General features: G+C 36.7%; 1 protein-coding gene and 1 long non-coding RNA gene across 3 annotated transcripts in view; one reads left to right on the plus strand and one right to left on the minus strand.

Annotated features, from left to right (window-relative positions):
* Nucleotides 1-27572, minus strand: part of LOC138715135 (uncharacterized) — a 307964-nt gene that overhangs the window by 146685 nt on the left and 133707 nt on the right. The window lies entirely within an intron of this gene.
* Nucleotides 1-27572, plus strand: part of LOC138715134 (microtubule-associated protein futsch-like) — a 256913-nt gene that overhangs the window by 105999 nt on the left and 123342 nt on the right. For both annotated transcript variants that reach the window (XM_069847673.1, XM_069847674.1), the window contains exon 2: nucleotides 19954-20056. In XM_069847673.1, the coding sequence (XP_069703774.1) occupies nucleotides 19972-20056 (85 nt within the window). In that variant the 5' untranslated portion in view covers nucleotides 19954-19971. The remainder of the gene's footprint in view (nucleotides 1-19953; nucleotides 20057-27572) is intronic.

Raw genomic sequence — 27572 nt, forward strand, 5'->3', positions numbered from 1 at the left:
TAATAATAATAATAATAATAATAATAATAATAATAATAATAATAACAAACACTGTTATAAAAACAAAAAAATGAACTTTAGCTTCGACAAATTTGAATAAAAAAGACAAGCGATATGATTACATGCATTCCGAATTATTTCACAGTTTTATTCCGATCCGAAGTTGACTACTATGAACCAGACTTCTAACATCCATGCAGTTTAATCTTGGAAAATTTGAGTAAAAATATAATAAGAACTGCGTGTTCAGATTCCGAACTTTCTCCATTATTTTTTTATCCCAAGAGCTTTATTTAAACGAAGTATACAATTTATTCTTCGAGAAGTTGAGTAAAAATTCGTAAAACTGTATGTCCCGATACCGAACTTTTTGTTTACTTTTTATCTCAAGTTCATTACTATGAAACAATCGTCTAGCACACATGCAGTTTAGTTTTTCAGAATTTATGTAAAAATTATGAACTTATGTCCCGATACCGAATTTTTTTCCCGGTTACTTATTTTGAGACGTTCATAAAGACTGTGAACCAAACATACAGCAAACATGCAGTTTGATCTTCGAGAATTTCAATGAAAATTCGTGATGCCGTCTTTTTGCTCGCTTATTTTTTTTATTGTAAGAAGTCCATTTTAAAACAAGTAACAACATATTATGCAGCTCCGAAACGATGAAAATGTTAAGTACCAGCATAGGATGGAACACACAGTTGTCTACTTTTAAACAAATATACAATTTACGAGTAGCGTTTGAGAATTTTAATTAAACCATCTACGATTATGTGTCGCATTCTAAATACAGTGCATACATTTTATTTTTCCACGCTCGCGGAAGTAGAATGCGGTAAGCATTTGAGAACTCGATCATGACTCAAGAACACGCGAGATGAACCGTACAAGGACAGTTTTTTAGAGTTTGAAATTGTGGAAGTGCTGAAAAAATTCTTACCTTTCCAAAGATGATGTTGAAAGTGAGGAAAGATAAAATGTATGCACTGCAGTTGCGCAGTTTACAATTATGAGGTCATTAACTCAATAAAACTTAAACGTTGTCTCTTGGACATCATTAAAACTAACGGCGACATTGAGAGGTAGCTAGATGATCCGAGGCTGCAGTTGATACAGCGTCGTTAAATAATCGATTAAGGAAAGTGTCTTTATCCTGACCAAAACGCATGTAGCACATGGAGAAATCTAAAAATGTTTCGCGAAATAAAATAAAACAGCTACATAAGTTTTCAGACTGAAATTAACGAGAAGTATGTAGCGAAAATAAAAATAGGTCTATTAAAACACACACAAACAATAAATATACAGAATATGTACACATAGAAAATGTGCAACGCATTCGATTTAACGAAATAATTTTAAATAATACTCAAAATTACACTTTCCCCCTTATTGAAGCATCGTAATTATTGAGAAAGGGGTTCACTTTAATACCATTACTTTTGAAACGAAATAAACTCACATTGTATTATGTTCTTTAAATGGCGGCATTTACAACGTCGTGGACAATCCTGTATATGATAAGCTTCTGTTACCCTTGTCCCTGAAGGCAGAACTTTTAAGTACTCGTAGTCCCAAAACATCGAAAGTATTCCGTGTCACCACATGGTTGGAACACCAAAATCCTATACCACAACTTCACAGTTTATTAACATGTTGCAGCTTGAAGCAATTTGTTTAGTTCGCAATGACTGTCAGGTGTCTTTGTGAGTTATTACATGCGAGACTTGCCTGTCTGCACGGGATAAACATTTCCGGCAGAGTAGCTGGCAGTTCAGGCACATAACACGGTGGATATACCTCTTGCAGTTAAGACAGGTTCTTCGAAAGGTGAGAAAGGTCATGTTTCGTTTCGGACCGTTTTTAAATGTATGAATTAATGCCTACATGACAGGAGTACCTCAAAGGGAATGATAGTTGAGTTGTCCAAAAGTTGACCTTGCCTAACTTCATGGTAAGAACCAGTATTTACAGTTTTAAGGCTTTTAAGTCACATCAGCGCTAGTATAAATTTGTTCCATTTGTGATTACACATTAAAGATGTAACAAACGTTTTACGATCTAGAGATATTGCCCATAGCAACCAGACAGGTTTGTATATCGAGCAAGTCTTTGACCTGAGTAACATGTACTCCCTACTGTGGAAACGTGTATGTACACACAGAATTATATATTTACTGTTAGGTGATATGGTTATAGTGCGTAATATGCCGTTTAGGCATCAGGAAATTATACACATAAAAAGAAGTTATCCTCATCCACGTGTTTTGGCAACTTGCAAAAAAAAAAAAAAAAAACAAGCGCTTGTTTTTGTTGCATCGCATTGTACAAATGTGTATCTCGTACCGATTACATCGTGTCCGCGTTCCAACAGACAATGTTACCAGATGGGACCACCTCGAGCTATTGTTCTGTACACCTGCTGCGAGGAGCAGGGACTCTGTTTCGGAGTTCTTGCCAGCCAATAGTGGTCGATGTGAGCAGTTTCTATCAGACGACCACAATTTTATTAGATATCAAACAAAATCTGTTTCTGTACAACATCTAGTAACGATTAGACATTTAATAATAATAATAATAATAATAATAATAATAATAATAATAATAATAATAACAATAAAATGTCTTACTAACCACCGGCATAGCTCAGTAGGCTAAGACGCTTGCGTACCGATCAGAGTTCGCTCGGTCGCGGATTCGATTCGCGCTTGGGCTGATAATCTGTTTGGGTTTTTCCGAGGTTTTCTCCAACCGTAAGGTGAATCTCAGGTAATCTATGGCAAATCCTCGGCCTCATCTCGCCAAATAACATCTATCATCAATCTCATCGACGCTAAATAACTACCTAAAAAAAATTTATTCTGCTTAAACTCCCCTTTTATAACACGCACACTGAGGGTAAGGAAGGGGGATTCATCTGATCGTATACTAGACATTTCAGAAATGCGGGTCTTGGTGTTCATGAGATCAGCATGTCGCAGGGCCACCGCAAAGATATCACAGGACAATCACAAAGCAACGGACAAACTCCCAGTCCCGTGGAAGGAAGACAAGTTTCTTTCATTGCCCAAGCCGGGAATCGAATCTCGGAGCGAATAATAATAATAATAATAATAATAATAATAATAATAATAATAATAATAATTACAAATAGTTTCTCTGTGAACACATTGGCAATAACTTATTTAATGAAATGATCTGTAATAGTCGTACATTCCCTGCAAATAAGAGACTTTTTTGTAATATTATGATAGCATTTTGGAGTAATTTGTGTTAATATGTTACGCAAGCCTAATAATCGACATTTCAGTTCCAGTTAGAGATATAAACCGGGTATTCCACGCCTCATAGAAAATTATGAAGCGTGACGCTTATTGGTACAAGATTTAGTATGCATTTTCCCTCCCAAACGTTGGATATTTCTTCCTTGCTGACACGGCGCGAGTTACTTTAGTCATGCACGGCGATGACGACCGTGAAGGTAGTAAATCTCGATTTGATGCCACTAATAGGTTCAGACGGGCCCACATTAGTGATGCACCGGGTACAAAGAAACACAAGATAAATGTGGCACTCACATCCTGTACAACCAGAAAACAATGCAAACGCGTTCATAAAATTCAGTCTTGGAGTTTTTCATGAAGGACTAATTTGCTCTAATATGAATTTTTTACGGACAATTATATTAATAGGTTCAATTAAATATCTATAAAATACATAAATACATTTGAAGCTCTTGGCAGATAAATGTATAGGATATTATGTTTCCAAAATCGTCTTCTTCCATCATCATCGTCGTCCATTATCCTCATCTCTGTCACCACCATAACCACCACCATCGTCGTCCACCACCACTACTACTACTATTGCTCATTTTTACTTCGGACGGTTGACTAAAGAACGTCTATAACCATTATCGTTGTTCATCACCATTACAATTCTCCATCACTTCTACAACCAATATCGTCGTCACCACCACCAACACTACCGCTATTCTCCAAAACTCCTACAATCAATATCATTGTCCACCATCACTACCATTGTCCATCCCTACTACAACCATTATCGTTGTCGAACTCAACTACATCACTACAATGATCATCAGCGTTATCCACTACCACTACTATTCTCCATCACTCCTACAACCAATATCATTGTCCACCATCAATATTATTGTCCATTACTACTACAATCATCATCGCTGTCCATCAACACCACCACTACCACCACTTTTCTCCATCACGCCTACAATCAACATTATTGTCCACCATCACTACTATTGTCCATCCCTACTACAACCATTATCGTTGTCGACCACAACTGTTATCGCCCATCACTACCACTACTATTCTCCATCACTCCTACATTGTCCAACATCACTATTATTGTCCATTACTACTACAATCATCATCTCTGTCCATCGCCACCACTATCACCACCACTTTTCTTCATCACTCCTACAATCAATATTATAGTCCACCACCACTACTATTGTCTATCACTACTACAACTATTAGCGTTGTCCACAACTATTATTGCCCATCACTACTACACTCAGCAACGTTGTCCTCCACCACCACCATCACCACCACCACCACTACCATCACCACCACCACCACTATTATCGTTGTCCATCGCCACTACTATTGTCCATCGCTATTACTATTATCGTTGTCCACCACTACTATTGTTCATAACTACAACCATTATCATTTTCTACCGGTACCATCCTTATCAATGCCTTTCTCCACCACTATCTTGGTCTTGTTTTTAAATCATCACTATCACTACCGGCACCATAACTAACGCCGCCATCATCATGATCAAGATCATCTTCGTCATCGTCGTCGTTCACCACCATTACCACCATCGTTGTCACCACTAACACCACAACAATCACCAGAATCATTCTGACTGCTATTATGGATTGAAAATACAGTAACTATAAAATATTTTATTTCGTTTCTTGGCGAACTGAGGCTGAGTGATTATTACATCGACTGTCCAAGACTGACTGACCACGATTTCAGATTCGATCGAGTATCGTTTAGATCTTTATCAAACAGATCATGAAAATAAATAGTTACACAAGTGTTACTTTCATAAAACATGTGGCTAATGCTATTTTTCAATTGTTGAAAATGATGAACACGCGTTTAGATTTAACAAATTCCACATTAGGCGTAATGGACGGAATCGAGGATCGCTGTCTTTTCAGCTTCAAAAAAGAGGGAAAATGCTCAATCAGAAAATGATACGACAACTTATCGGAATGTGTGGGCAGCTTATCTACGGTTAAATGAGCGGTACATGCATCATTATTTTCTTAGCGTTTCATGTAACTGTAGTTAAGATTTTAATATAACGAGCCATGCTTAATAAAACGCCACGCATCAGTAAGTCAAAGCATTAAGCTCTTGAAGAAGACGACAAGCAGCGATGCCATTAAATAGAAGTCTTACTAAAAAGGACAACGTCATCTGCAGGAAGTCCTGAAAGGCCAGTCACCGTTAAGGCTAATTTAAACCTAGCTCAGGTCAAGGTCATTCCCAATACAATTATTTTGCAATAAATAAGGAGACCTTTTTACACGCTGCTACTTCGCTAAAAGCAAAAAGGCTTCTCAAATATTTAAGTAACTAGGTTGCCATTATACAGTTACTAATATTTATTGCATGTGTCTCAAATGAATTTAACACAAGTTAATGGGATCTTTTCCTGTGGATCAAGTGATGGTGTATCCGGCTTCAATTCTTCACAAAAAGTGCAGGTTTATGTACCTGGCATTAAGACAGTGTCTGTCTCTATCCTTCACTTGTTTTGTGGTATTTTAGTAATGGTCTTGCGTTGCGCTTTCGCAGGTGAAAGAACAGAGACGGATCGTGCAAAACTGTCCAGTTTTTTAATACTTAGAGTGATATTATAATTATATAATTTACTTTGTAGTCGAATTACCTCAGCCAAAAAGCAATTCAATACTTACTAGAAGATGAAGGATTTGATCTCTGGCGGAGAAGGGAATTTTGTTATAAATTATCTGTAATTAAAACACGTCTCAAAAACCAATCCAGAATTAAAGCGATTAAGTTTATGAAAACAAATATATTATTCTTGTTCCAATCATTGATTCCGTAAATGGAACTCTTCAAGTGGAACATACTACTTCGGAGTAAAAATCATATTTAAAAGATAGATTATATAATGCCAGCAGCAAAAATATAAAAAAATTGTTATTATGGTATTTATAAACCATATGAATTCGCGGAGCTCAGCCATAGCTTAACAAACCTGGCGTCTCTCCAAGAGGAAACGGGGATTTCGTGAGATTTGTTTAGGTCTACCTGTGGAGAGAAGAATTCAAGTCATTACTGCATTGCAATCACTAATTGATTTTATATCCGTAGTGAAAAAGTCTTGGGAAGATGGAGTAAGATGATATCACAGTTTTATACGAGTGGACTTTTTATTCCTGAAATATAGCTGAGAAAATACAACGAGTTTTCTAATGGTCACCTGACATACAAACCAATCACGTAAAACAGAATTTGAAATCTCTTTGGAAGTCTCCATCTGACATTACCTAAGATATTTTTATTTCAGCTGGTTATTTAACGAAGAAATATTAACTACTTATCCTCCAATCACAATCTAAACACCAGGTCACAGGAGAGCCAAATCCTAGCAATTCTTGCCCACAGAACATCCCACTATTCATCCTCTTTTACTGTCTCAGTCCCCCGTGAATGGAATTCTCTACCTCAGAAGATAAGGGGCTGCCAGACAATAACTATTATTATTATTATTATTATTATTATTATTATTATTATTATTATTATTATTATTAACTACTAGGTCATTCAGCGTCGTTGGAAGTGGTGATTGCGAGTTGGTATTTTACGAGACGAGAATATGTCATAGGGTTAAATTACATTCTCCTTAAATCAGAGAAAACCTAAGCAGAAGCCCAATCAGGTAATCATCTCAAACGAAAATCGAACCCACGCCCGAGCGCAATTCTGTATCAGCATGCAAAACGCACTACCGTCCAATCTACACTAGTTACTCTTAGGTATACCTCCCTGTATTTTTGATGAAATGAAGATAAATGTAAGATTGGAAAGGGAAGTGAACGTGAAGTGAAATTTATTAAGTTGAGGGGCACGAGAAAATTCTGGAAAAACAACGTTCCTGTCTACAACAAGTACTAAGTGGGTAAGTTATTTCCTTACCGCGAAGCGCCAACTGCCATAGTTATCGTACAGATGTAACACTCTCTGTTCAGTAGTACAAAATTGTGTCATTTTAAGCTGTAAAATTATTAACACTAATATCTACACGCGTAGAATACTTCTTGGCTTCGGCTAGGAATAAGGTAAGATGAAACTGCAACTCAACCGCTGATAGAAATGTTGCAGCGTTTACACATCGATATTATGATGTCTCCGGAACCGCCGCGTGGCAGCGCATCGGCCGACAGTGAAGTTGCCCTTTTGTGATAAGGAAAAAATATCTTCACTCAGTAAATTCCAATTAATTACGGGTGATCAAAACAAAATCTAAGAAATTATGAGCCAGTATTCTAATACTGAGCTACATTAAAGACTGTGTAGTGACTTCTAAGCACTTCGGTTTCACCTGCCGTATTTATCATATTATCAGCTATGGAAATTCTCTAAATGATCATATGTCAAAGAATTTCGCTACAGGGGAAGACACGACCTGTTTGAAATACAGATTTTCTTTCCCAAACATTACAAATTCATTAAATACACGGCGCGACAGCCCAACAAGGGTAAATACCAACAAAACGACTGCTGACCTCACGTTCACATGCCTCAGCAGGGATAAACACTTGAACAAGTACGGAGTAACGTACAGTCAGCACAATGAACCTGGCTTATGAAACCAGATTTCACTACTCACTGTAGTTCCTGAAATTCATTACTATTCAGGGTAGACACCGGTTCCACACACTGGCCAAAATTTCATGAGAAAATTGCTTCCAAAATGAAGATTCGAACCAGCTCACATTGCTTCCAAAATGAAGATTCGAACCAGCTCACATTCCGTATTTTTAATATAATTTATGACGCCTTAGATCACGCAGCTACGACGCGGGACAAACATTACAAATAATAATTTCACGGGAAAAATTGTTCCGGGGCCGGATATCGATCCCGGGACCTCTGGTTGAACGTACCAGCGCTTTACCAACTGAGCTACCCGGGAACTCCACCCGACACCGTCTCAACTTTTCCCTTTATATCCACACAACTCGAGTGGGCTGACGAAACGCCAGAGACCCACATCGAGTGCACACAATCTCTGTGTGACTTGGAATTGTGGTTTTCTGTTAACGTACACAGTGACGTATATATTATGTAAATCTATTCTTTCAGGTAAAGCTCCCTGTAAAGCAGATTTGAATAATTTCAAGGGAAAAAGGGGATCGATACCCGGCCCCGGAACAATTTTTCCCTTGAAATTATTCAAATTTGCTTTACAGGGAGCTTTACCTGAAAGAATAATTTGCATTACAAATATTTTTTTTAATTCATCGTAATTATTCTACGTCATATGCCTTTAGCGATGTCGTATGTAATCTAATTATGGCCATTACTGAAAAATTTTGTAGCATTTTTTATTATATATACGTCCATATGGGTAGGTTTTTTTATCCGTATTTGGAAGTATATGGTTAGGTTCATTATATTCCATTATTCGCGACCGCAAATTGCAGGTGATTCCGTTAGGAGAGGGAAATCATCTTGATGACCCCGCTATGTGAAGTAACACCTGATGGCGTGTGCACACAATACCAGCATTCCAATGAGGCTGGGCTCTATTCTTAGACAATAATGGGAATGAACTTTTTTTTTTTTTCACACAGTAATAAATGTTAACCGCTAAAATTTAATACCGAGTTTTACAAAAGAGGAATCATACGTTGCAAATGAAAGACGGCGACATTAAGGGAAACTTAATTAAATTCATATCAGAACATCAATACATTCACATTTAATATACTGCTTTACAAATTACACTGTCATTATAACTTACATTCACTACGTTGCATGAATGTATGAACGATAAAAGAAAATAAACCAACTACATTAAAATATAATATAACTTGTAATGCTACTCCAGCAGCTCAGTACTAGAACTTGGTCTTATAATTCCTTGTATCCGGGTTCGATCCCCGACAATGACCGAAATAGATGCTGAACTTGCAGTGAGCGGGATTGGAGGATGAACAAGTTACAAACTTGCATTTGCTGTTGATTCTAATAGGCCATAGCTAGTCTTCTGTGAAAATTAATTATAAAATTAAAAATGATAGTTTATTATTATTATTATTATTATTATTATTATTATTATTATATATTCCTGCCAGTTTCTTAAAATTTATTCAGTCATTTATTATACCTTTAGAAGTATGAGCACGTACACATGCATATATTTGGATTTAAAAATGTGTTTCTTTTTTTACGCAAAAAACTGATATAAATACATCGAATATTAGTTTCATATATAAACTATTAATGGAGAAAAATTCGTTCCGTCACTGCGAATCAAACCCAGGATCCCTTAGCGCGCTAAGTGCTCTTAACCAACTGAGCTATGTCGGGATCCGATACACGGCGCCGGCCGAACTCTTCTCCGTTTTCATCAATGGCCTACTACCTGCATTTTAAAATACAAAACTATTGTGTGCAGTACAGAGGTAATGTTCAATACAAAGAATCTTTCAATGAATTGAATTAGTAGTCTTAAATAATTTACATCGGGCATTATAAACATAAATGAAATATCATAACTGAAATAATATATCCCGCTATGAACTCGTAATATCTTTCTATTGTCAAAGAGTTCAGTTCCTCACACCCGCGCCTCGCTGTCACTGACCAGATGAGAATCCTTGAGTAAAATAATAACCCATAAAATTCAGTAGAAAAAAGCCGTCATCCGCTTCCTTTTTATACTTAGGTAAAAGACCGTCTGCGACGTCAAAAAGCGAGTTCAAACCTGGAGTCTAGGGGCCCTATTCATAGCCATTCTTAGCTCGGGCTTTCGGTGGATGATCAGCGAACTAACGTTTTTCGTATTCATAAACAAGTGTTAGCGATATGATATGATATGATATGATATGATATGATATGATATGATATGATATGATATATGATATGATATGATATGATATGATATGATATGATATGATATGATATGATATGATATGATATGATATGATATGATATGATATGATATGATATGATATGATATGATATGATATGATATGATATGAATCCTGTTCAGCAGGCTCGTAGCGCGGGCTAGCGAAATGTCTATGAATAACACCCTAGATGACTATTCTTTACCATTTAAGTCAGCGATTTTAAAGTTATGTATTGCCTGAAAAAAATATGAGAAATAGTCAACGCGCCTAGCAATCTTTTCCAATACAGACACTATCCCTTAATTTCCTTTCTTTGATGGCAGGATATATAAATAGCTCCAAAACTGTGAATGTTGCTATAACTGACATATTGAAAAACCCCAAAAAGTCGCACGAAATACAGATATTATTCGGCAATTACAGGACTAAAAGTTTCACTGCTATTGGAAACATATAGGACATAAAGTTTCTTATAATATGGAACAATAGTATGCTCCAAATGAGAGATTACAAAATTCCGTATGAAATTATAAATTACAAAGCTACTGAAAAGTGGCCGGTATGAAGACTTAATATGAGACCAGAGAGGGTCACTACGGTCTAATTCATCTTCAGAAAAAGAAGTGAGATGAGGAGCGAAGGTACGGAAAGCGGATTTTAGCAGCGGGGTTTTTGGGTCCGCTTTTCAAGGTTCAACTGCTTCCCTGAACCATTATTCTATTACTAATTATCTACACAATTCACTATCATCATTAGTGTAATTGAAGTGGAAAGTAAGTGGTCTTGAACACGACTCGGCTGCCTCACGAGAGGATTTACTGTTACTCCATTATATGTGTGAAGTATGGGAACCTCTCGTGAACCTGCTGACCAGCATGAACGGCAAATGAAATTAAACATTTTTACGGGTCAAAATAAGTTTCTACGACATCCAACTGCGTAAGAATAAAACCTTCCTTCTGCTTCATTACATAGAATAAATTCCAATTACTGTGAGTCTGAGAAAAAAATTGATTTCTATATTTTAAAGAAAGAAACGTTTTACAGTGTCCATGATATTGAAGTAAAATATATTTGGTATCCCGTATTTGAGATTGTTACCTGTGACCATCTTCTCACACATCATTACTGTTTTCATATTCGGATGCATAACAATTCATAGCAGGGAAATAAGTAACCACTGCTAGTGAAATTGAACGCAAGGTTGTCTATCTTTAGGCCTATGGCAAAATAAAGTGAGGGCTACTCTGAAACCACTGCAGACTGGACTGTAAACAGACGTCTGAACGAGTATTCTTGGAGATAATCACTCCGTGTTGTTTACTTTTCACCCAGCGCTGTGTATTTAAAGAAATTCCCTTTTTCAACTAAATAGCCTATGTTTGGACATAGACACACTTTTCTCCAACTGTGTGTATTTCTTATTGTTTTTTTATTTATAGTTGCTTTAACTACAGGGTCATTTCGCGACTCTATTGTTGATACTTTGGATTGCTACTATATATCGGTCAGTTCGCAAACTACTATATGCCACATTTGTAGACAAGTCTACCACGTACAACTGATAGGGACTGAGAACTTACGAAACATTATCTGTATCTTTCTTTGTGAAAATGGGAACCTATCTGACATTTACCTTTCTTAATAACTGACATACGTTTCAAATGGGAAGCGAATTACGCAACAGCCAATAGACACTAATATTAGTGAAACCTTACCGTTTCATGTAGGCCTATAGAGAATACCTACTCCTATTCTTTTGCTCCTTCTAATTGGACATTGGTCGCGAGGCTCTCAAGGACAAATCGCTTAATATTGGAAAAGAGCAGTAGATACCTAGTTATTTTACAATCGAAGAAACAACTAAAAACTCCAATCAGATTGGCCCACCATGAGACTGAAACCGTAATCTTTCGAAATCCGAAAAACCGCTGAAAACCCTCACTCGGTCTATCTTGGTCAGTCAAAGCTCATTTCGAGAAAATTGTCATTCTGTAATGTTTATTATAATTATAAAGCACTTCATGTAAACTATGTACTGTACCTTTCTTTTTCCAAAATTATAATATTTAATGTACCAACTGCTCGAATGATATCACTTTCGAGCTTGAAAGTAGACAAATTTCTTTCAGTGGATTAGTGACAGACTTAAATTTCAAAGTATCTCCAAGCATTTTTAGCGCTGATGTATGTAAAAAGAGTGGAGAGATTAGTTTCGTAGCGTCGATTTGATACTGCCATTCAGGCCCATAGATGTCGCTAGAGCCCAGAAGCGCAGAACACTTAGTTCGTCAGATACTATCCAGAGTGCACCACAGGCGGTGGGTCTACATGCAATATCAACGCCGTTTGATTGCGTACATCTTCTTGATCCGATAATAGGTGTATTATTTTGCCTCGCAATCTCACTAAATCACGAGTTTATAGGCAATAGCTGTCACAAAAAACATCTATTCTTCCAGCATTAGAAAAGATGAGAAAGAACATTTGTGTCAATATTTCCAATCCGATATTTTACAGCCTCACGACATTTTCTGTAGACTCGTATAATGAACTGCGGTCGAGATTCTCGTATCCGGTGAGTCACTGCTCTCTCGAGTCTGCTATTTGTTATTATCTGCGAGTCCGTGAAACAGGTTTGACTTCGATGTCATGCAAGTTTCGTATTTGGTTTCCTATGTTCCTGGAGAGATTCCAGTCCCCGGTTTGAGTGCGGAGCTGTGTCGTTTACCTTGGCTCTTGTGTATATGAATGGACGTAGGCAGTGTCTGCAAAGACCTTGATTCCACATTATGTAGGCCGGTCAATAAATGTAATGGTGTTTATGTGGGTGGCTGAATGAATTAACCGGCCATTGGTACGGTATGCTGCAGTCCCAGTCTGGCTACTCCGTCTCACCTTCACACCACGTGGCGCCGCCTTGATTCCTCGGCGTTCCCACATTCGCAGCGCGGCAACTGTTAAAGTTGTCATAAAATTCGTATCTGTGAGATCTTTGCTGCATACTTTCTCAAACTGTTATTGAATCTCAGTGAAGCACGTGCCTTATGTTGCACAGTTGTGCGGTGGTTAATTTTTACACCGTTTTTATCGTTTCCTTACAAATCCCCTAATAAAACTGTCTCGGTTACTTTTTTTTTTAGACTTCCTCGCATTTGTTCCCCCTAAAAGGTGTACTTGGTGTAAGATTTTGCTACAATTTACCCTATTTTATCAATACCTCAAGCGCTTTAAAAATAGCATGCGTATAGCTAGAAAATTGTAGGACAGCTTCTTTTTGTCGTATGCGCGTCATGCACTTATGATACATAAGAACTAAAAGCTTATAACTACATTAAAAATATTGGATTAATCTACTTTTTCTGGTTTATTACATAACATTACCCAAATAATACATACATACATACATACATACATACATACATACATACATACATACATACATACATACATACATACATACATACATACATACATTGCATTGCATTGCATTGCATTGCATTGCATTGCATACAATCATACATAGCTAAGTATAGGCCTACATCTAAAAAGGAACAAAACTGATCTTGGTGAACCATCAGTATCTACACTACCACGCAAAACATTACTGAAGAAATATATCAACCTGTACATATCCGGTCTCTTTCTCTGACCCTCTTTAACATGTATTCAAATTAAGTAACTGGTCGGGTACTCTCTGCTGTTGGACAGCCAGTTTCGATATTGTTTTCGTTAGACATAGATATAAGTCAGTTTGTTGTAGGTTACAGGAAAAGGAAGTAGCCTACTCTGAAAGTATTTTCCAACGCAAATTAAACATTACTCTAGCTTGAATTTCAAGTTGGATCTCTGTCTTGGATTGTGTTCGAAACGACAGATTTATTGCCAACCTCGACTTGAACCTAGTGGCAGTGCTCACTGGATTATAGCAATACTCGGGCAGAAGGAATGTCGGAAGCATGTCACGCACCTGGGCTGTCGTGGAAACATCCTAATTACACAGTATTAGAAGTCCGACCGTTGAGCTTATCAAGTAGTCAGGAATTTGAATATAGAAATGGAAATATTTTTTTTAAGATGGCAGAGAGTATGTATGATATATTTGTTGGACTGGATCCTCACGTCAATGAACATTGTCACTCCTCGCTGTGCGTGGTCGCACTGTTGATCAGGACTACAGTGCGTCCAGAATATTCATTAGTCGGCCTACTTGTGTCACATCACCGGATGTCCCATAAATACCTTCCGATAACCAAACTATGGGATTCCTGACACAAATTCTTATTTCTCACAGTAGCCTATAGTTGCACAATAGTTGTAATTCTGATGTTCAGTGATGACTACAGTCTTCAGTTCGAATTCCGCTTTGGACATAGATGTTTGTTGTTTGTATGATGTTTTATGTCAGTCATGTTATGTCACGCTTTAATATTTGAAGTGTAAAGAAACAAAAGTTCAAACTCCGACAAGAGTGGAAGAGGTATCTTAAAAAAAGTGAAAGGGGGTTTGAGAAAATCCCTATGAATGCGTGTAACATCTATACAGAAATGAGGACAAATAAACACAATTAGCTGTAAGATTTGTGTCTAATGAACGGAATGAAATCGAGGCCATCATGCCAGAAAGGCGTTATCAACGATTTACATTAGCAAGTTTACATTATAGCCATATAAATATGGAATTATTTTTCTCTCCCTGTCTACATAACAAGGTAGGCCCTACTTACTTTCTTTGATTCTTCCTCATGTCCATTGTAATTCTCGAACGATAGTATTCGAACATAAATAGATTGCATTAAAATGTTCCAATAACGCAAAATTTGTTGATACGCCCTTATGGCATGATGCCCTCGAAATATAAATAACAGTCAATCCTCCAATGCTAATAATAATAATAATAATAATAATAATAATAATAATAATAATAATAATAATAATAATGCATTAAACAGAATGTATTATTAAGGGGACAAGTAAGGAACTGTTTTTCAGCTACAGACAATTAACGATTCACATCAAAGCACAAATGAATAACATTAATTTTTCAACACATTGCAACCCCCCTATTGATTACAATGCAATAAACTCTTTCAAGTAGATATGTATACAAGGCGTTTCAGTAAAAGAGTGCAAAAATTAAACAGGAAATAGAGGATGCTCTACTAAACATTTTGAGATAGGAAAATTGGATCTGAGAAAGCAAGATTAAGGTGATATGTGATGAAACATAGCTATCGCCATCTCTGTTTTCCATATGAATTACATTTTTATTATTTACACTTAATATTTACATTTAGGTTTGAATTTAATGTTTACATTTTATTATCTACGTTTATATGCACGTTTAATATTTATACGTAGGCAAACCATCATGTTATGTTTCTTGACCTATCGTCCACAAGGATCGGCCTGGATAGCGTCGAGGTCGCGGGTTCGATCCCGGCCCAGATCGATGGCATTTACGTGTCCTTAAATACGACAGGCTCATGTCAGTAGATTTACTGACATGTAAAAGAACTCCTGCGGGACAAACTTCCGGCACACCGGCGACGCTGATATAACCTCGGCAGTTGCGAGCGTCGTTAAATAAGCCATAAATTTAAATTTCGTACACAAGGTGGTTCTGTCTACCGCAGACACCAAGTTGATCAAAATGTTCAATATAATTATTTCCTGTTTAATTTTTTCACGTTTTTACTCATGGCATATGTGGACTCTCCGTACACATTGTCATTTTATAGAATGTAGCGTAGGCATTTCTATGGCAACCGAAATCAAATTTACGTTCCACAAAATCCTTTCATCATTTCTATTAGTGTAAGTCGCGTTAAAAGTCAAAGTGTTCGAATGAAGACGGGTTAAGGTACAGGGCATTGCATGAACTGAAGAAGGTAATAATAATAATAATAATAATAATAATAATAATAATCGTACGGGAGAGTACTGTAGGCCATTCGCGAAAACATCTGCTCCAGCGTCGTTTTTGTGTGCAATGTGATTCACCAAGGTTTGAACCCGTGTCTTCGGCAACGCACCAGCTAATCGCCCCTCGCTGCACGTCGTCGAGGTGGTTTTGTTTTCGCGTGACAGTTTCATTAAGAGCCTTGTTGCCTGTCATTACTCGGGTGTCTCAATCGTTCTTCATTGCGGCGTGGGAGTGGAGTGCCCTGCCCGACTCGCAGTAACACGTCCGTCCCTCCTCGCCCTCTGGCTCTTCTTCTTTTCTAGTTTCCACACGCATAAAGGCCATTATTCAGGCCATACGATCTTACATACGCAAATTACATACGTACATACGTTACGTTACATTACATTACAACTACATGCAATACTACTATCTCTCTTGAAGAGCTTTGACCTTCCCTTTTTGATACTTTTCAAGGTAAGATAGCTTATGCACAAGGCGGAACTCTTGGAACGAGGGGTCAGCAGGGCGCCGGACCTATCCTATAAGACAGCATAGAGTATGTCACATTAATAGCGGATAAACATGACCTAGACTAGATTTGAAATTACGGTCGTAACCTTCCCGTAGCGCTAAAGCTGCAAGCCTTGAAGATTGCGGGTATCACAATCTGTACACACAGTGTTACAACAGGCCTATACTTCTAACTTATGCGAGCAAGAGTTAGCCGCATCGATGAAATTCTGAACTAAACGTCTTACGCCATTCTTGACTATCGCAGAGCGCATGTAACATCAGACAAGAGATGAATTGCAGAAGATGGGAGTTTAGTACGGGATATCCTTTCATGAATATCATTATTATTATTATTATTATTATTATTATTATTATTATTATTATTATTATTATTATTATTGTTGTTATTCTTACACAAATGGGACGAAAACATAATATTAAACACGAAATTTATGCGATCATCACTAAATCCCGGAGATTATCGTGTTCATGCCGAGAACGAAAATCGTGGGCTAATTGCAGGTGACTTACGGAATGATGATGGAATGTAGATAGGACGGGATGATGATGATGATGATGATGAATAACGTAACAAAATGAGGAAACTACGAATAAAACTCCAAATGCGACTGTGTTCTTTCACAGGTATTACTACGGAATTCTCAATAAAAATCCTATGCCTGACCGGCAGTAGGACCCGAACCACCTGCGTGACAGACTAGTTTACTTATAACGATGTAGAAATAACTGGTATAATGTACGCAGAACAATACCCATGAGCATAGATCAAAAAAGGAATGCCTTTTAAAAATGTCGTTCCAAAGAATGTAAGAGACTGCCGAATATTATCACGATTAATAATAAAATAGAACAATATCAACGAGAGAAATTTGTTACTGAACAAAAAATGAACCCTAGAGTAGGACATTTATTTAAATTTTATGATATCGTGCCCTTTTAACGGTGAATAATAATAATAATAATAATAATAATAATAATAATAATAACAATAATAATAAATCCTTACGGATAAAATGAATTTGTTATTTTTCATGTTAGAACAGAATATTACAAGCCGAAAATGGCAAATAAGTGGCTTTAAAAATTTCAATTATGGTTTACTTAACGATGCTCGCAAATTCCGAGGTATATCAGCGTCGCCGGTGTGCCGGAATTCTGTCTCGCAGGAGTTCTTTTACATGCGAGTAAATCTACTGACATAAGCCTGTCATATTTAAGCACACTTAAATTGCATCGACCTGGGCCGGGATCGAACTCGCAACCTCGGGCATAGAAGGCCAGCGCTATATCAACTGCGCCACTCAGGGCGACAGTAGCTTAAATAAGTACGAGAGACAACGATGATATATCATCATCAGTGGCCGGCCGTGGTATATGCAACAGCTACATGAAAGTCACGCATATTACCTAGATATTAGCAGAGTCTAGTATATACAGTCGCGAAGCTTGAGTTGTGAGGGTGCCAGGAACAATAGACTGTGCCGGTACTATTTTGCATTGTCTGTAATGAGGCGATATTAGCGATCCTAGTGGTCAGCAACTATCTACGGATGCATATTTACTACATACTGAGCTTCGTGACTGCATATACTAGACTGTGATATTAGTCCAAAAGTTTAGGCTAAACCGTGGGATTCTATTTTGACATCGAAAATATTTTCATATAATTGAATAAATAACCAAGAAACGTTTTCGTGTGCTCTCTGTAAACAATATGAGAGTTCTGAGTGTATCTATTAAACAATTCCTATGGACTTAATAATACTAACTCTTCACTCGATTGCGCTCAACAGTCTGCAAATCAGTCGCGTAATGTGTACGAAATCTGATATGAGATTGGGGACATTTGATTGTGAATGAGCTGTATCTGCCATCTTTGTCACCTGCGCGCCTATCCTTCACCTTGGCTGCGCCGGCCGAAGTCGGAGACCTGGCAAGCGAGTGTGTGTGTTCCGTGGGAATCCCTCGAGCCTGTGGACGACGCCACGTACTTTATATGTAGGTACGTCATGCATACGATCAGGTGTGCGAAGCACATGCGTTCCTTGCTAATACATACATACATTACACGTCTTGTAAGTTGTAGCACACACATTAAAACCTACCTACATACCTTACGCACAGCCTTGTATGCACAGCTCCCACTAACACAAACAAATGTAGCCACACCTCGGTCTCTTAATAGATATATTTTGATCCCATTACCTAATAACTGAGATATGAACCTTAGCCTGTTATACGCATACTTACTTAGAGGTACTTTGTACGCTCAATTTACTTAACAATAAACTAATAAAGTACTGAACAGGGTTTTAATACTGTATAGTCAGAGTTTGTTTCTGTGGTTATGATTTTTCTTGAATTTATAGTCAGAATTTATTTTATTCAACATATTAAGACAATCCGGATGATGATGATGATGATGATGATGATGATGATGATGATGATGATGATGATGATGATGATGATGATGATGATGATGATGATGATGATGATGCTGGAGGAATGCTTCTCGGGTTCTCAGCCAGATGAGTCGGATTGTTGCTTTCCAACTGCTTTCGATGACTAGCTCTGACGTGGTCCCACGGTACTTCAATCCCTGAATATGAATAATATGATTATTATTCCATATCCAACGCCGAAAAGCCTCAAGTCCTAAAAGAATATTCGTATTCTATAGAGTAGTTATGGCATAGTTCACTGCAGACACAATATTTAATCACTCTAAACGATATTCATTATTGATAAAGTTTCATCAAGTACAGAATTACTATTTATTATTATTATTATTATTATTATTATTATTATTATTATTATTATTATTATCATTCTTATTATTATCGTCATTATTATTATCGTCATTATTATTATTATCGCTCTTATTATTGTTATATTATTATTATTATTATTATTATTACTATTTATTCATGTTTCTATAAAATGATGCTGTGATATAAAAGTGTACTGCAGTATGAGTTCTCCACTTAGATTTTTTTGTACAATATGTCGGTAAGGATGATTTACTAACAATATTTCATGTAGCCTATACACCAAAAGAAGGTGTTATTCCTCTTGAAACTATAAGTTATTTTATGATCCACCGAGTCATTTTCATTCCTTCCCTACTTCGATTTACTTGTCTTGTTTGTGCGGACTAGACAAATTATAAACCACATTTTCTTGCAAAGATAAATGTATTATACAGACATTGTTTTTATTTTTTCTTCGTACAGTTATAGGCCTATTTTTGGCTTATTCACATAAATTTTAGTTAATTTTATTACTATTTATTGTTATTAATATTATTATTATTTCCATTGTGTCTGTTTCAGTTCCGGGTGAAGTGCGCCATGGCGTCAGGGCCAGGGCCGTCTTTACGAGTCGGCGCCATTTTAAGTGTGGTCGTCTTCCTCATGATTCAATATGCCAGTGCTGGTAAGTGTTGACGTTTTTATAATCTATATCGTGAGACATAATTATCTCAGACAACGGATTTCAACATGAACCACACCCTTAGCAACGCTCAGGCGCTCCGTTCCTATGCTAATTGAGGGCAGATTTTAAACAGCGTGTTAAGTAACGCAACGGTAACAAGCATCATTTCTATGGCTACAACCTATACATTATTTTTACGCACTTATCACAAAATTTGTTACAAATCATACGACTGTAGGAACTTGATTCTTTACGGTTTAATTATGTTTCCTAATGTACAGTCTTGAAGAATTTAAAAGAGTGGCGTGATTTGTAACAATTTGTGTGGTAAATGAGTAAGAAAAATGTAATTTTATAGTTAAAAATCGAAAAGAAATTTGTACGAAGCAACTATAGAATTCACAACACATTTTTAGCTTCAGAATACTAGCTAATTAAAGAAATGATATTCCTGAATAGTTCATTTTCTATTTGTAATATTATTTTGCTCTTAAAACTAAAAAATAACGGTACTTTTCAAACAACTTCAAGTTAATGTAACTCTCGAAATATTCAGATTAGGACACATGTCTATGTGACATTTTTTGCTCAGCATGTCTTCGGAAATAAGTGACGGTAAATCCTCATGAATCACCCTGCATAAATGTTGAGAACATCTGGACACATACAACACTTGTCGTAACAGTTAGTTTGGCAACTCGTCATGAGATAATTTTCTAACTTAGCTTAATATATCGAGGCTAATCGATACTTGTCTCATTACCGTGATAGTGAACGCATATATTATGAACGTCACAAGGAGGTACACAATCTTCCCATATAGTAGAGTTCTTTCTGTCGTTAATTTGCTAAGAGATTCTCCGAAATTTATTACCAAAAACTGTTATTAATTTTTGTCCTCATGCATTGTTAGCACCGTTTGTTACCATAACATGCGATGGTTTCAGTGCGAAACCACTGTGTGTTACAAGCCTACCTGCACTTCGGCAATATTCGCTATTTGATCCATTTTAGGTACAATGATAGATAAAAAGATTTCCTGCGTTTACATTAGCAATGCCTGAAGCGCGGTTCACATGAGCTATAACAAATTGCACACCAGATGACGATATATCGCTGGTTAAATGTTACAAGGGTGTATGTAGTAATATTTCTGATATAGACATAGAACCTTGTAATATTGAGCCAGCGATATGTTCATACGTATAAATATTAGTTTATATTAAATCGATTCGCAGATCTCTTATACGTGTGCTAAAAGTCTAAATAGCTTTTCTGGCGCGTATTATCGTTACATGAGAAATATTGAATAAAACACTCCCAGAATATCTAACAAATTGCATTGAATTGGATTAAAAGAACACAATAATATGAAAAGAAATATCTCGCCAGAACCAGAGTCCGAGTCTTTACACGAAAATGGACACGTTATATGGTCGCACCTGTTATGAACAGCTCTTTTGACGCTGAACATACGCGATGTCTAATTCATTGACTTAGAAATATTGTAGTTGGGGAATATTTTTTGCCTACCATTGTACATTCCCCAGGAGGAAGAGTGGTAGTCCTATGTACGAATTTTAATCTCGGGAATTGCCAATGAGTTCAGAGGGAACAGAGATAGTTCAGGAGGTCCCTAACGGTCATCAGGTATTATGAGACCACAGCTGTATGCCAGCGAGTCTCGCCAGTTGGGAAAACTCCGATGGCACCGTGACCTTCGTGTGCTAGAGAGACTAGACATTAAAGAATCCGTCGACTAGTACTGTGAACAATCCCATATGCCAGCTGGTCTTGCCAACGCGAAACCATCTTCCTTAGAATTAATCTCCTAACGGTCCAAATATATAAATGAATTAAGTACGTATATTTTCTTGTAAAGTTCATTTATACAAGTTTTTAACATCTGTGGTCATATCGCATGTAGGATGTGTGGCTTTACCAGTAGGCCATTGTTATCATTGTTGAGTTCCTGTTTCTATTGTGTGTTATAGATGGCTTGTGTTCATGTAACTGATTTTAGATTTTTTAATTAATGTTTATGGTACTGGTGATTGAGGCGGTGATGAATCATGGTATGTAAATCTCCAATCAGGCATTTGTTTTGTGACTGAGGAAAGCCATGAAAAATCTCAGTCACATTGGCCACTACGGAGTTTGAACCCGGGACCTCCCGAATGCGAGTCTCAAACGCTACTGTCTGCGCCAACTCACTCGGTGAATTAAGTATTTTTTTAGGTAGCCTATATAAAAATAATGTTATTTATTTATTTATTTATTTATTTATTTATTTATTTATTTATTTATTTATTTATTTATTTAATCTGGCAGATCTAAGGCCAAAGGCCTTCTCTTCCGCCCAGTCATACTCTAATTGAGCCAGATTTTTAGTCTACTGAATAAAAACATTGAAAAAAATAATATTTATCGATAAATTATAATATATTTATAAACTATGCACACACACACACTCCTCAATCCGTAAAAATTATAATATGTAACTTAATTTGAGAATATAAACCTCTATGTGTATAGACTTTTTTGATTTCGCGAAAAAATTTCGTCATTTTATGAGATTAAAGAGAAAAAATTCAATCTTTCGAAGTAAGCAAAATGCCCACAACATTTTTCATAGAATAATAAAATGATACATTTATCAACTTTAATACAAATGTGCACTGATACTACACGAATAAGTAAGATGAAACCATTTTAAATTCACTTGAAGGTATGAGGAATTCTATTACAAGTTTATTTTAAAATGTTCGTAAGATGTAAGAATACATCCTGTTTAGTTAAAGTTATATTCCGTATGTGGTAATATAAGTGTTGAAACTACAAGTCTTATAAGCCTATGTAACGTTAACTATATCTTACAACCTAAGTATTCAGTACAGTATATTCAATTCTATGGACTAGCGGTAGTAACCGGTATTTCCTTTACAAAGAATAACATGCTCGACTTCGCCTATAAGCATTGCTTAGGCAACTTGCCATACACAGAGCTTTTTAAATTGCAGTATGGCACGGCGTTTTGGTGGTCTGTATATCAATGTACTAGAAGGGAAATCCTTGCAATTTCATGAACAGAAAATCAATTGTCTGTAGTGCTAAAAGCAATTTGACATGGGAAACGGAAAGCTAATTTGTATCTGGTCAACATAGCCGTTTCAGTATTCCAGATGAATGAAAATATACCACACACATTGATATAAGATCTTAAGGAGGAAGGTACACCATTGGCCTGAAAAAATTTAGTGAAATTCATTTTTTTTATGTCTCAGCTACTATAAAAGCTAAATGAACAAAACTTTTCATGCTTAATATACATACATTACATTTTATAAACACTATTCAGAATATTAAAATAGCTAATAATTACCTGTAAAATAATATAAAATTTGCATATTTTTTACAACCGTAAAGTATTTACAAAATAAAATATACAATAATTAAACGCGAGCAACTGAGGATTAGACTGGAAGGCCTCGGAACATGTCTGGCTTTATTTTAATAATGCACTTTATGTAAGAAAGTTTAATATTAACAAATTTATATTGTGTGCTTAAACAAATGTTTTAATTTTAAAACAAATTTAAATGTTAACTATTTGTTATACTGTAGTAATTTCTGTCTACGATCACGATCCAACTTCTGTTGCAGCCTCCAAAAACAAACAGCCCGATGATTAACGTGGTGACGAAATTTTTTCGCCTGTTAATTACCATTCTGAAAACTTAGTATTACAGGATATTAACATAATGTAATGAGTTTTTATTGCCGACTCTTCAGGCATGCATCCTACCGTCTTAACTCTCAAGTTACACGTAAGTTTATAATTAACAATATCTTGCGTAGTCATTTTTATAATACCTCAAAATTTGCCTTATAGATATTCATAAATCCATAGCTTAACATTATTTTTAATTATGCCAGGTAACACTATTGGCATTGATCTCGTAACCGAAGGGAAAGGACGGTGATTTTAACAAACAAATTATTTTCTAACCAACGTCTTCGAAACAATTATTGTATTTTCGCGTTAAATCGTAGGTATACAGTACCTCCAGCCAATACTTGCAAATAAATGTGATTTCAGTTAATGTTTTGCGTTGTTCCATTGCATATCTAACTAAAAAAAAAAAGCCCATCTGAATTTATTCGCAGTTTGTCCAATATAAAACACCATTGTCGCAAGTCACACTACCCACGTGTATCGACAATGGTGGTCTCAGGATCATAAGCTTTAGGTTATATTTATAGATGCTTTTTATTCTCGTAACGAGGCATTTTGACTGTAAATCCGTCGTTAATTGAAGAGATTCAAACCAGTAAAATGTTGTGCTTTGAACATTTAACTGGACCGTGGAACATGCAATAAACCTCAAGGAATAAAGCAAATAATTTAGTTTTATTACTTTATATTCGTGTCCTGGTCGTGGAGGCATTTACATGCATGAACGAGATCCGCTTCTGATAGCATTGCTCCTGAATCGGTCCGACCGTCCTCCGCAGCCTCCCAGAACATTCATCGCGATTGATAAATACCCACTTGTTTCCAGGATCGTATAATAAATACACCGGCCACTGTTGCTTCTGATAATTCTGCATTTGTTTATCCTGTTCAACGAGTACGTGATTTGTATTCAAGTTGCCTGCTTAAAATAATGGTACTTTATTAGACATTAGACCATTTCTAGGGACTGATACATGTGTTTGTGTGCCGTGATGCGATCATTATATGCCTTGTATGCCGGCTAGTTGAAACCGAGCTGAATGGCTACAGCAATAGGCAAGTGACCTTACTCAGTCGAGGTGTCTTTTAGATGTCACCCATGATTGATGAAGTGCGTGATGTATTTCTTTGGTTTCCATCACATGGGAAGACGTCTCGAGAGACAAGCACTTTCTTGATGATGCCTTGTCATTCACCCACCGATGTCTGCGCGTTGCTAGCGTACCGTCAGTCGTTACTGTCAATGTTGTTTGATGATATAATATAATTAGTATTCTACAGCTCCTCGTGCGCTTTATTTCGTGCAGACAGCTTCCATTCCGTCCATCCAGCAGCCTTGACCTTCGTCAAGCTGATTCCCATTCCTTTCCGTATCTACGGAAGGAAACAAGACAACGCCTTGCAAACACTTCATCGCTGTCTCCAAGAGTATATTTCATGCTTTCCTTTCAATTGCATCTTTTTTTCTTTTCATTCTCTTTATTCAATTCGGAAGTTACCTAACTGATAAGTTAAGTAATAAAAAACATAGGCTAATGATTATTCTTACGAAAACTATCCAATTTTTCTCTCCATTCTTCTCCATATCCACATTTCAAACGCTTCCAGTCATTTCTCTACACTTCGTCGTAATGTCCATATTTCCTCTCCGTACAATGACACACACTACACAAAGCACTTCACTCACTAGTCTCTTCCTTAGTTCATTTTCCGAAGGTTCGCAGAAAATGCTATTTTTCCTATTGAAAGCTTCCTTTGCCATTGCTAGCCTCCTCTTGACTTCCTGGCAGCAGTTAATCATTTATAATCTGTTTACGAGAGAAAAACTCAATCATATTCTTAATAACCAAAAATTGAATAGTACTCGTACAATAAAATACTGAATTATAAAAAAAAAAATCATTTCTAATGATAAATCCTATCCCTAGTGATAAACATTTCAATAAAATACAAAACAATAATCATTTTTAAGTATCTACCTTCTTTGTAATAGATAGTCAGTAATTTTGGTTTTTCAATTAATATTTGAAGGGGTGAGAATGAGATAGCCCAAAGCTACACTTTTAACAAAAATGGTTTCTTGTGAGATTTCATTTATTACACGTATGGGGAAGCTGCTAGTAAAATATTGTAAGAATTACTCAACGAATGACATAAGTATGCGTTGAAGAAATTATGATACCGCACCTAATAACATTGGACTCTAAACCTTTAATACGCTCTCCTGTAAAATTTTGTCTATGTGGCTTAGGACTATATCATTCTCACCCCCCTTCATTTCTATATTCTACTGTTAACATATTTTGTTTTAATCAAAGGTTGCTTTTGTAGGTTTTTCGTTATTTACGATCACTACTTTGTGATCATCATATATTTAAGAGTAATAACACAATATTTCTTATTAAAATAACATGACTACTAGAGTACCTCATTACAGAGTCAGTATAAACAATAAAGAGTAGCCGCGACATATTACATATGTTTTTTTTTATTTATTTATCTCAGGCGGAATTGTTACACATATTTTAACTTTAAGTTTGGTTAATATACAAACTGTATGACATCCGTACTCCACAGACGCATGCTACAGAGTGGTCTGTCTTTAATCACACAACTAGAACAAAATTGTCCCTTTTCGTTTACTTCAGACGCGATGAACGATGTTGGTACGGTAGTCCTCCCCTCGTCATCTTCTGAGGCAGAGGGTAATGTGCATGACTGTACTGACGCCCCCTGCACAGAATTGATCTTTCGTAACATCGATTGCATTAGGTCTCTCCGCCATCTGCAGGGACACTCGTTTCTGCGTCTGCTGACTCAGCCTCCACCTTCTAGGTCGTTGCTCCATCCACCTTTGACCCACTACATTCCTCTTCTGCATCGGAGTCATCCTACCATTGTTGAGGAGGACGCATTGTAATCATTCGTATCACTTTTTCAACTTGTCCATTTTTACACTTTTATTACAAGATCCGGTTATTGCTAGAGAAAGGTCGTGGACCTTCGTGTTGTTTCATTGAGTGTCTCTTGATCTGATGCCGAGTCTTGAAATAAAAGATAAAAGTGAAGCGGGCAAGACGGATCGGCAGGTCTCGACGGTGCGTGGCCTGTCCCTCCATATTAGCATTCATCGGTGGAGCTTGTTGGTACAGACCAGATCCCGCAGTTCCACTTTCACTATGCCACAGTGTGTTCTCTAACAACACATCCATTAGACAGGTCACATCTTTCAACACCGGTGTAGCACGTCTGGTATTCGACAAGAACTTATTACACTCGTTCCTAATTAAGGTAGATCTCATTTTTAATTCCACAGCCCCATCAAACATTAACAGCAATTTTATTGTCTCTTAATGTAAGGTTACAAAGATCTGAGAACAGATCTGTAAGTGGCTGCGAGGAATAAAATCGAATAGGCAACTCATCATCTTTCCTCACAAGTTGACGTGTCTCACCAAGATTGTACAGTAACTGAAACCCGTTTCTTTTTTCTCTATTGGGCAATTTCTCGTTCATAAAAGCTATGAAGAATATTTGTAATACCCTCTGCCAATTATTAGACAGAATGGTAGAAGGAGAGCTAAATACAAACGTCGCTGGAATGCTGATAGAATAAGAATAACAAGAACTACTATACCAAAGTTACACAACACAGAACTGCACGCATTGTATTCTTCACCTGACATAATTAGGAACATTAAATCCAAACGTTTGAGATGGACAGGGCATGTAGCACGTATGGGCGAAACCAGAAATGCCTAATAGAGTGTTAGTTGGGAT

Source organism: Periplaneta americana, chromosome 15 (assembly GCF_040183065.1).
Source record: "Periplaneta americana isolate PAMFEO1 chromosome 15, P.americana_PAMFEO1_priV1, whole genome shotgun sequence".
Taxonomy (NCBI): domain Eukaryota; kingdom Metazoa; phylum Arthropoda; class Insecta; order Blattodea; family Blattidae; genus Periplaneta; species Periplaneta americana.